The sequence below is a fragment of the Poecilia reticulata genome, chromosome 5 (genome assembly GCF_904066995.2).
Source record: "Poecilia reticulata chromosome 5, P_reticulata-male-v2, whole genome shotgun sequence".
Taxonomy (NCBI): Eukaryota; Metazoa; Chordata; class Actinopteri; order Cyprinodontiformes; family Poeciliidae; genus Poecilia; species Poecilia reticulata.
Window position 1 is genome coordinate 22159200 of NC_088834.1, and position 12307 is coordinate 22171506.

Genomic DNA, 12307 nt, shown 5'->3' on the forward strand with positions numbered 1-12307 from the left:
ATATTCAAATCTTCAAAGAAATTTAATTTTGGTTTTCCATTAATTGTAATGCCTGAAAAAAAAAACATACCACCTTGTTATACGTATACAGGAAATTAGAGGACATAAAACAATCATTCAAATGTGTATAAGTTATGTTTATTAAAAATAGAAAACAAAATAGAAAAGTCAAAAAGCAGGGAAAAGTGGGGGTGGGGGGTAAGGCACTATTTACACTGTACAAAAAAAGTAAAATCATACAGTCAGTTATCAGTGAACTGGACTTGGCCCCCAGTTTTGTTTAAGCTCCACATGGTTAAGGTCACCTTCACAGGTTGGTCAGCATCATATAATAATTTGGTCTTAAGGCTTTAGCTCTGAGTTCAAATACAAAATACAAACTTTCCATTCATTAAGACAAAAGGATAAGACATAAGACATGTCATGGTTTTTTCCCCCCACTAAAAGCTATTTCGAGGAGCAGAAAGATGCCGAATGCGGGCCGCTCCGTCCCCGTCATGTGGTTTACACATTTTCGTTACATCAACAAGTACTGGACAGGTGCTGAGCTGCATGTTCAATGTCACACACAGGAAAGAGCAAAAGAGGGAGAAAAAAAACAAACGCACTGGTTTTTAGCACCGTCTTAACTGCATTGGACACGCAGAGAGCACTTCAAAAGATGCCAAATCTGAAAGCATAAATACACGTAATGTCAAATGGATTTGTTTATGTATCTGTGCTTTTGATGCTTTTTGACTGTTTGGAAAGAGAAAAGAAACATTCACAGAGGCTTTGAAGTTTTTTTTTTTTTTTTTTGGACATGCCAATCTATGGACAGCACATTTTTCTCATAAACTGTGGTTGTGGTTAACCTGTGTCCAATCGCGCTGTACGCACATCATCGACTATATGATCAACTACTTCGGGTTCTGTTGCTCCGTTTTAGCTGTGAAAAGCCTTCGTTTGGTCAACGCCGATAAGTGACGGTCAACATAAAATTACAGATATAAAACACGCATCATATTGTCGGTATTAAAAATATATAAAGAGTCGGAAAAAGACACAGAAGGAACGATCCTCCACAGGAAAAGAAACACTGGTGCACTTCACAAAGTTGACAACATCAAAGCTGAGATCTCTGAGGGAGGTGTTAAGTGCACTTTGTCCATGTGTGGAGCTGTCTTGAAGGTCTTGAAGGCGTAACAATCTTTCAAAATACCAAAATGTGGCTTTTCTTTTTTTTTTTTTGCACACAGTTGAAGCCATATATTTACATACAGTGTGTAAAAAGACAAACTTTCTCACTTTTAGACATTTAATCTGACTAAATATTGCCAGTTTGAGGTCAGCTGGAATTATTAAATTTATTCTATTAGCAACATGTCAGAAAGAATAATGAAAAAGATCATTTTTATTGCTGTCAAATTCAGAAGTCTACATGCGCTTTCTTAGTATTTGGTAGCATTCCCTGTAAACATGCAACACGGGTCCAGACATTGTGGGTCTCCTTACACCAGCTTCTCACAAGTGACGTTTGTCCCAGTCACGTTTGTAAACTGACTTAGAAGTATAAAGTTGTTCATTTGCGCTTCGTGTTGGCTAGTGCAAAACGTTCGTTTTGCTGTCACCAGGCCACCATGAAACAAAATTTTCCGTTCAGAAGATCCATTTGACGCCCAGATTTACCTTTTTCTCTCCAATGTCTTGAGCTCTCGCTTCAATGTTTCAACATGATCATCTCTCTGCACGATCCCGTCTGTTCCATGAAGCGCGCCGGTCCCTCCGGTAGCAAAACAGACCCAAGACGTGATGCTGCCGACTCGCTACGTCACATTAGAATGAGATGGTGTTCTCAGGCCCTTAGGCTTCCCCGTTTTGTTTACTCTAAATGGTCACCAAGGCCAAACACTTGAACTCAAGTTTCATCAGACCACATAATTAAGATACCGAGTATGTTTGATTTGGGAGAAATTGCTTTTTCCTCACTGGGGAACCTTGGGATTTGACACACTTTTCACACCAGTCTGATGACTGGATTGTCCACGCTGTTCAAATTCGGACATATATTATATGAACCAGACCAGGGATGCCTTCGGTTCTCTATCTGATGATTTTCCCATGAAGTCACACAAATAAGTGGTGTGTTTGAAGCGTCGCCTTCGAGTACATCCACAGGTCTGCCTCAGTTTCACTCAAATACTGTGACTTAACCAATCAGAAGCTTATGACGTCATCATCTCGGCTTTCCCAAATTATGTAAAAGCATTTCAATCTTAACGCATGTAAACTTCTGAATTTCAAAAAAAGAAAAAAATACAAGACTCGGTCCAAGTGGACCTCAGTCATTACTCAGGCAAAGAACAAACATGGATAACTTTGGGAACATTAACTAACCTGAAGCAGGAAAAGTTAAATGTCAGATAGAGAGTGAAAATATGTCTGCGTCCCTTTTTGTACAGGGCGTCTTTGGTTCCGGCTGTATCTGATCTTTAGAGAGTGATCACAACGAACTGGAGCTTTGTTCAAATTCATATCTGTCTTTCATAATATCGACACCCCAGCTGCTTAAGGCATTAGCTCTAAACTGTGACTAATCCCACCAATGCGATGGTATTTCTACATATTTAAGATGTACTTTATAAAAGAATGATGTGTCTTCTTTTATCTGTCAGAGGGTGATAACAATAACTGCAGCTATTTAAACTCCTGCTGCATGTGCTCGGCTGACAGGCCAAGGAAGAAAGAAAGAAAGAAAAAAGAGATTTAAGAAAATATGTGGACACAGAAAACAATATGAAACATATGTATCTCAGATTCCACTGTAGCTTCACTCTGGATCTCTTTAAGAAAATCTCATGCTGACATCCACAGAAATGTGTGCCATATGTCAAAAAAAAAAAAAGAAAAAGAAAAAAGAAATGAATATTCAAATGAAGTACTTGAACAAACGAAATTGTTTGATTGTCGTCACGCTTCGCGCGCTTCCTGTCCAGTTGCAAAACGATCACAGTGCAAGACGATCAGAATAAACTGATCTTTTTTCCTTCATTCGATGTTTGTCAAGTGCTGGAAAAAAAAAAAAAGAAGAAAAATCACCATTAACCTGCCGTCACGTTTGCTGGGGAAAAAAAAAAAAAGTCTCAGTGGTCCGTGCAGGTTTCGCCACAATCAGTAACAAATTCTCATCTCTGCTCATGCTACATCCTGTTTCACCAGGTCTTCATTATTCAGTCATTGGACATATTTTAAGTTTTTTTTTTTTTTTTTTTTCCTTTTAACTTCAGTGATCAATATTGCTTTCAGGAAAAGGCAGGGGAGATCTTTTGGGGACATGAATGTGGCACAAGATGAAGACTGTTCCTTAGGGAGTGTCTGAGTCCGTGGCCGTGCTGCAGCCAGTAGTAATGCAGGTTTGTATGTTCCAGTGATGATCCAAATGCATATGTGTGTGTGTGTGCGTGTGTGTGCGTGCATGTGTGCGCGCATGTTTCCACTGAGTCTGAGTTGAAAGCTTTAATTGGGTCGCTCTTTCCTCAGATGGGTCTTTTTTTTTCTTCACATTCTTTCAAGCGGTTTCCTTTAAAACAGAAAGAGAAAGATGTTAGACATAAAATGCAATACTGTTATGTTGAGGTTGTAGATAATTAGAGATGAACTGATTGGAATTTTGCCAATTCTGATAAAAAAAAAAACAAAAAAAAAGAAACATAATACATAGGAAGATATGCTAAAAAGTATGTTTTGAATGCTTTCTTTCCTTCTTTCTGTTACTGTGCAGTGAACAATCATAAATAATTTATAACTCTAGAAAAAAAACAACAACATCACACTCTTAAAAGAAAGAAAACCTGTTTATAGAGTTGACATTTTAAGCTGTCATTAGCATCTTAAACCAGTGATTAGTGTGGTTAGCATTACTAAAAGGTTGGCCTTTGTGCGTATTCCATCGAGAATTGGAGCTGTGACATTTACAAAACCAACAAGTTTCATTACCGACAGACATTGAAAGCTCAAAAGAATAAAACAGGGTGTTCAGTCTTCCTGTTACCTGCAGAACGTCTTGTTCTCTCTTGCTGTCCCACTGTCCAATAAGCCAGACTTATTGCACTGTTAGATAGTGCAGCTCGTATCTATATTCTTCCTCACAGATTGCTGATTGGATCCAATTTTGAGTTTTGAGTGGGGATAAAACTCAAACGTGGCAAAGCTGATAATAATCGCAATTTTTTGTTTTGTTTTTACCTTTCTGATGTGAGGGACCCCATTGACAGGGAGGCGATGGCATTGACCGCTTCGCTGTCCGAGTCTCGCCTGAATCTGTGTCTCTGCGCCTGCAGGTAGGACAGATCCACAGTCGTGGCTGAATTCCTCACACTTTGCCAGAACTCACCTGAGAGGAAAAGGAACAGATGGACAAGAGGAAGGATACAAAAATTGGGAATAAAAAAAAGAAGATTAATGGCTTAAGTCTTGGTTTTATTCCAGTTTTCATCCTGAACTTCATCCTTGAGGGGACACGCCTGAGCTAACCGAAAGTACAGCTTGCTGTTTGATCCGCTAGATGTAGATGTTTGATGTGAATATAAGCAAAGGCTGTGGTATAAACAGCCTCTGGTCCAAATATCCGTTTTGATAATTTCAGAAATGTAAACTCAGACTCAGTCTCCTCTCTCAGGGCTCACAGTCCTTTGTCACACAACGGGGGAAAATAGAAAATAGAAAGAAATCAGCGACTGTAAATTTGCTTCTCTATAAGTGTGTGTGTTCTGGCTGAGCATACAACTTACATATACTTCACCCCGGGCCTGAATTATGGGCTTAACATTCCTGTGGCTATTCAAATATTTTTAATTAATCTAATTTGGTTGGGATAACATTTGTGTGCAATCAGGAGGGGATGTTGCGAAGGTCGTGTGCCAGAGAAGTGTTTGAAGATAATTGGAGCCAGGGTAGCTGTGTGCGTGTGTGTGTGTGTGTGTGTCTGCTTTGTACTACGGCTGGAGGGATGGGAGACAGGGATGGAAGGGAGGAGAGGTGGTCAGAGAGCAGAAGCAAAGAGGTCAAAACGTGTTAAATAGAGTGAAAAGGGGGATTGTTACGAGTTACTGAGAACAGAAACGCTAGGAAGACAAACTGTTGGGTAAAAACTAGACAGGAAAACAATCAATCGTTAACATAAAACATTCTGTTAAGGCTTTATTGATCCATATCAACAGTAACTCAAAAGCCTCATTTACATAAGGTATTTATAGGGTTGAGATATATATATATATATATATATATATATATATATATATATATATATATATATATATATATATATATATATATATATAATGTAATCAAATAATATGAGCATACACCTCATTCATCACCAAGGAGTATGAACAATGTGGCCCACATAAATCATCTCCTGAAAAATATTTGTTGATGCAAGCCTGTATATTCCCTTCCAGCCGACTGAGGGAAATTTATCTTCAGCTCCTATTTATTGTGACAGTTGTTGTACAAATTATCTGCAAGGCTTGGAGTTTCTTTGTTAGTGTGCCCTAGACTCATTACAACAGAAATTACTCAATCAGTGCTGCAAAATTCTGCAGGGGAACATAAAGTGTCTCACAAAGTATTCATGACTCGTGAACTTTTTTCACATTTTGTCGCTTTGCAACCAATATCTTCGCTACGTCTGGTTGGGATTGTATGTGATACCACTAGCTAAAGCAAAACGATACATGGTTTGGACTTTTTTTTTTGTTTGGGAGCAAAATTCTGCCCCTCCAAATTGATATCAGGTAGAAACACTTTCTGCTGCAAAGTCTTGTGGGTATTACCCAAACAACTTCGAACATTCATAGGGTGGAGTTTTGCTGTTTGTTTAGTGTTTTTGTCTTCCTGGAACTTGAACCTCCATCTTTTATAGCCTCTTAAAACCTTTGAATGATGGACTTAAAAAATGCTCCATCAGAATGTCCAAATGATATTTGTTTATAACATGTTTAACTCTTCTTCAGTTTCATACCTGCCCTGTCTGATGTGTTTCTAGGTCTTTATAATAATGTTTGTTCACCGATGTTCTGAAAATAAATCTCTGAAGCTTTACAGAACGGTTGTATTTAGACTGCTAGGAAGTTCAAATTTGCAAAGCTTTACAAGGGACTCTAACTGAGTACATTTACTCCAAGTACAACTAATAAGTTTGCTTTATTTGACCGTTTTTTCCCTTGTAAATGTTATTCTTCGCAGTAAAGCTGACGTTGTCTTTCTCACCCTGGATCTGGACGACTCTCTGCAGAGAGCGCACCGCATTCTCACAGGGTTTTTGGTCCAACAGTGACTGGGACAGAGGCTCCACCTGAGACACGCCACACAGTTAGTGATCTGAGGACGTGACGCGCTGTGTTAATCTGTGGAACGAGACACGACACGTCTCACCTCCATGCCGAGCAAGGCGCTGACACAGGCTTCAGAGGCATCACAGATGGCTTTGAGGTCATGGCCCCCCTCCAGAGCGAGGATGACCCGGCCTCCTGCCAGCGACATCAGCTGACGAGTCAAGAAGCCAAAAACTAGAAGAGATCAAACCAAAAACACACAGATTGGTTGAAAAGGAAACAAAAATTCAGTAAAAGCTTCACTTTTAAATAAGTGTTTGTTTGTTTTTAGCTCTTATTACATCATTATAATGCCAATTTGACAGATTTGTGTCATAAAGGTTTCATAAGAAAAAAAGATGTCTGTCAAAAAAATGTGAGACGCATAACAAATACAGGTATTAAACTGTTTTGAGAAGCTCTGATGAGTGTACACAGTGCGCTCTGGCTGCTCCTTACGCTTGGCTGTGACGGTGTATCCTCCCAATGAAGGTTGGTGTCCTTCAACAGCATCAAAACCAGCAGAGACCAAGACCACATCCGGGGAAAACTCGTGGGCAATAGGCATCACCACAGCCCTGCAGACAAGAGAGAGAAAACGGAGAGCCGTTACAGCCCAATCCTTCACGTTCGACAGGAAATCCGAGAGCCCATTCGCCATTTCAACAGGTGATCAGGAAAACTGTTAGAAGTAAATAAAACATAATGATGTGTAAAAAGGAGTAGTCATAATGTGATTGGATTCATTTCAGAGCAGGACGGAGAAAGAAAGAAGAAGAAGAAAAGAAAAAAAAAAGATTTACGATGCCAGCACAACAAAATTAAAACAGGGTCGTTGAAGTGATTTCTACTAGAACGTCCGTCCAGTGGAGGCCTTATATCTGGAGATGGTAACTACAAGCATTTACTGGGCTGAACACACTCTTCCATTTTAAAATGATGAAAAGAAAAAAATTATCAAAGGCAAAGCGCCAAGTGCTTGATCTCAGTTCTTGATCCACGGCTGGAAGACAGCCAACCCTAAGAGGTGGTGCACCTCCCAGGTGTAAATTTGTGCAACTGTTTGAATGTGAAGCAGAACCCTGATGATAAAAAGAAGAAATGTCTTTGTTGTAATTACAGGAAAAAAAAAAAAAAAGCCCAGCAAGGACCTGACGGTAGACAGGTGCAAACACCAAACATGTTTTTCTAAGTGAAAAATACTTTCTATTTTTTATATGAAAGGTCCTCATGTTGTGGACTTTACTGAGCAGAGACCACTTTCCAAGCCTCTCTACTCTCCGTCTTCCTTCCTGTTCTCTCCTGCTGCCAGTTATTTAGCAAGAGCGCATGGCCCATGCCGCGTTTGATTCCCTCTTACTCGCTCTTTTTCTCTCAGCGGCAGTTCAAAGGCATTTGTGCGCGTCTGGTTCCTATTAGGAGCTCGTCCCTCTTCTCACGTCACTGACAGCCAGCCATCTGGGATCCATTGGGCCTAATTACGCCGCCTTTGGATTCCCTAACAATGCACCCCCCACTTCTTCTCTCTTCAGCTGTATTCTCCTTCCCTCCATAAGTTCATTGTCAGTAACCGGTTGGAAATGAACAGGCGTCAGCACTGCTACCTGTGATTAGACACACCTCAGATTTTGGCTGTTTTAATAACACGTATAACGTCATGGTTCTTGATCTCGGTGATGATGAGCCCTCTGTTGATTGTAATGGAGACCCAACCACCACAATCAACCACAGGATCTCTTCTGCCACTAATACACACCCCAAAACAGACTCACATCATCAACAACAAACTTCTTTTCCATTTGTAAGAGACACACACAGCCTAAAACACCCTGTCATCCAAATTACATATTCATATCGAGCCACAGAACTGGCACAAGTTTAAATATTCTTAACTGCATTAAGGTGAAATTATGATGCATTCTCTATTTTTTTAACCGTACAGCATGATATACACCCGACACCCTGACAGTCAACTTTAATTACTCAAACACAATGCTTCTACTTTTTTCTGACATCCAGCAATTGTAAATGTTATTCAGAAAATACGCTTGAACCCAAAATCCTATGTGACAAAGGTCCTGCACCAGCAGAATGCTCCTCCTTTAGACAACCCTTGTATGATGTAAGCTTCATGGCAAAAGTAAGAATACAGTACTATACTGTGGTTAGCTGAGGAAGTTTTACACATGAAAGCACTTGCAATTTCCTAAACTGGGTGAAAAATACTAAAGCCAGACGCCTGCTCAGGAAAGGATCAGTTGTTTCTTAATCGGGATCCAGAACTCCAGTAAACACTAGGCATAGTGTTTCAAGACAGCCTATTGGGTCGATGGGATTTTACCAGTATGGGTTAGCTCATTAGCATCTTTCCTGTGATGAGGGGCCCACCCACTGTGTCTGAAGCAAGCACCATGAAGAGCTCGCATAGCGTTTTATTCATCTGGTGGCGAGCCAGTGCTGCTGACAGATGCATTCTGTGTTCATTGCAGTGTAGCGCACCACCAAACCACATTCATTCAAGACTAACAGTTTGAATGAAGTGAAAAATTTGGTTGGAGAAAAGGTGTGCACTTTTAGCTCCTAGCTGTAGATCTTTGCAACTCACCAAAAAGTACATTTTCCACAATTATTACCTTTTTCTGGACATTTTCAATCTGTGTACAAGTGATAATGCGATTTAAACAAGTTTTGCATTGCCTTTCAGTGATGCTAAATGGTAAAAATATTAAGATGCACCTTTAGCTACATGCTCAGTGTTGCAGATTTAGGGAGCACCTCCAAAAAGATTGAGTGTTTTTCATTTAAAACTTGTTCAGCGTGTTTCCACTAGAACTTCAACTTGTTAATCCAAACAACAGTAAACCATGTGGAAAGAGTGTACATTGTTTAGCAAAAGTAATCAAAAGTCATGTGTATTTTAACATTTTTTCATATTGTAACCACACTCATCAATATATTTTGCATGGATTTTATGCAGAAAGTTGCACAAAATTGTGCAGTGGAAGGAAAAGGAAGCATAGTTAAAAAATTTTATACAGAAAAATATAAAAAAAATTGAATAGAGCATTTATGCTCAGCCTTCTGGAGAAGAGAAACTCTCACTGCTTCTTTAGCAAAATCTCCCTACTCTGATTGGAGTGAGAGCAGTTCTAAAAATTGATTTTAACCTTTGCTGAATAATTTTAATTGGATTTAGTTCTGGACTTTTACTGTTTTTTTTATTTGTAAATTAGCCAGAGCTAAACATAGCTCTAGCTATACTTAGAGTTATTGTCCTGTTGGAGGGAGAGCCTCCACCCCAGTTTCCAGTCTTTTGCAGCATATTAAAATGGTTTTGTTTCAGGATTGTCCTGTAATTAGCTCCATCCATCTTCTCATAAACTGTGACCATCTTCTTTGTTTCTACTGAAAAGAGGCATCCACTCTATTGTATGCTTCAATTGTAGTCTCATATGACCAGAACACCTTCTTCCACATGTTTGCTGTATATGGCTTACAGGATGGTTGTTTTGATAGGTTTGCAGTTGTGCCACACTTTTTTTTACAATTTTAGATGATAAATTGTACAGTGCTCTATGAGGTGATTGCTCTGTAAAGCTCATTGTTTTGTAACCTAATAGTGCTTCAATCCTCTATAACGTTCTCCTGATGCTTTAGTCTTTATGATGCAGCTTGTTCATTAATATTCTCCAACAAACTTTTGAGGTCTTCAGAGAACGTTTATATTTTTTACACACACATATGGACTCTTAGGTGAAACTTTAAAGGCAATTGCTCTCATTGGATTTTATTGTTTATTCAGGGTAAAGGGACTAAATAGACATGCACAACACTTTTTTGAGTAACTATTTAGCAACTAAGTATTCTTTTGGGCTTTAAAAATGCAGAAGCAAAATGTCAGAATTTCAATATTCTGATTGTAAATAGTAGCAGAGGGTCAGTAATGTAATTTGCTTACGACATTTGGTGTTAAAGACTATGCAATCATACATATACCACGTATTAGAAAAAATATAAAAGTAAAATAACATCTACCCATACTCCTGCTCTAGCAAAGCCTCATTTTCTGTATTAGCACCATTCAGGAATCAAACAGGACTTGCTTTACAACTTAAATATGAATAAACAGTTCAAAGAAGAAAAAAACTCAAAATGTGAGGAGGAAATAGCAAAGAAATGTGTAGATGTACTTACTGTACCCATTCAACTTTTTAATTTTGACTAAATCACAGTATGTTTAATATCTTAATCAATGCATTCCTGTCTGAGTCATCCTTATTCAAAAACAACACTAGGTCTGATTTAACTCTACAAAAGCTCAGTTAGATAAGACGGATGTGGAAAAAACATAGCTGTAAATTTCAGTGACATTAGAAGTCATCATGAGTTGATCAATGTCTATAAAAGAATAACAGACGAACAACTTCTTTACACAAATTAACAAAAGCCTCAATGGTGATTTAAAACAGATTGAGATTGATATAATAGATGTCATAATAAGCTAACAAATGTATTAAAAAAACTATGATTATCCTGAACTACCTCCTGGTTTTAAAAGAATATTTTGCATTTGCATGTAATTATCAATGGGTTCAGTTGTGAAATACTGAACTGAGTGAAAGTTTTGAGGTGTAAACTTTTATGTAAATGGACCAGAAATGAGACAAAGTACAGAGAAAACTTTATTTACCTGAATGCAGCCAGGTACTCTGCATCACCCATTGGAGGGTCCAGACCACCAGTCCATCCCACATTGACACTGAAGCCTTTACCCGCTCCTACACCCACCTGGATAAAAGCAGACCAGGAAAAACAGGGGGACTGTGAGAAAGAAACGATCACTGAGAATGTCAAAAAAAAAAAAAAAAAAAAAAAAGTAAATAACTGAGGGGAAGTTGAGAAACTCCACGACGATGACAGATTTGCACCAAATGCTTGCAAAGTTAGCATTGCTGTTGCAAAACTTTGTGTTGCAGCAACAGAGGGAATGTCACTGCATCTCTTAAGGCAACATCAGGGAGTGATTATGATTCCTAAATGAAATACGGATGGCTGTTAATTCAACACCCCTGTCCCTCCATTTTGATTTCTATACAGTTTGTCAACTGGCCTTTGTAAATCACTGAGCCAGAGCAGAGCTACAGCCGTTTATAGTTCCCGAGCTTTAATGTACAACTTAAATGGGCTGAATACTGACTGGTCTACAAAAAAACCCCCAGTGTATTAAGAATATACTATATACTATAAACTATGATCATCTACGTAAAGTATAATGACTGTCAATTATGAGTTCTGTGTGTGAGAGTCAACTGAAAATATTGAATCCCATTCTCCACAACTCCTTCTTCATGTTTTGAATGAGACGGATGCCAGGCAGAGTTGATGAAGCTTCCCTCAGGTTGACCTCGTTTACTCGGGGCAGAAAGTGAACAGAGGCCTGGATTTTGGAAAGAAGTTGAGGATTCCTGTCTCTCGCTCTTTGTAGTCCTGCAAGAAGCCATTTAACTGTTCCCCAAACCCTTCTCCATCAGTCAATGTGTCAGTTTGGGGAGAAATGGTGGAGGTTGATTGACAGCCACTTGGCAACAATGTATGGTAATTTCCTTTTGTGTGTGTGAGAGAGAAAGAGAGAGAGAGTGAGTGTGAGTGTATGGGTGTGAGAGGATGCTTGAAAGAGAAAGAATGCTGATGAGCATCACAGAGAGTCTGTCTCCATTCTTCTCAGTGGACGGGATGTTCGCAGGGCAAACGAAAAACACATGAGGCCTCCTGTCTTCTGCCAACTGTTAATGTACCAGCATGCATGCGCCTGTGCACACAGTCAGATACACAAGCACACGCACATTAACCAAACATACCATTTCTGCTATAGCTCCGAGTGCATTGCGCTGTTCTTTGTTTTCTGTCTCGCTTTCATGTTTCAGGACTTGCTGGACTGAATTAAACCGTCACTG

At 39.2% G+C, this 12307-nt stretch overlaps 1 protein-coding gene across 4 annotated transcripts in view; it reads right to left on the reverse strand.

Annotated features, from left to right (window-relative positions):
- Window positions 1-116: 116 nt before the first annotated feature.
- LOC103464932 (histone deacetylase 7-like) overlaps window positions 117-12307 on the reverse strand; it is a 48856-nt gene continuing 36665 nt past the window's right edge. For all 4 annotated transcript variants that reach the window (XM_008409345.3, XM_017304996.2, XM_008409344.3 and 1 more), the window contains 6 exons: window positions 11044-11141; window positions 6813-6931; window positions 6415-6548; window positions 6250-6334; window positions 4225-4372; window positions 117-3559 (listed from right to left, as the gene is read on the reverse strand). In XM_008409345.3, the coding sequence (XP_008407567.1) occupies window positions 3538-3559; window positions 4225-4372; window positions 6250-6334; window positions 6415-6548; window positions 6813-6931; window positions 11044-11141 (606 nt within the window). In that variant the 3' untranslated portion in view covers window positions 117-3537. The remainder of the gene's footprint in view (window positions 3560-4224; window positions 4373-6249; window positions 6335-6414; window positions 6549-6812; window positions 6932-11043; window positions 11142-12307) is intronic.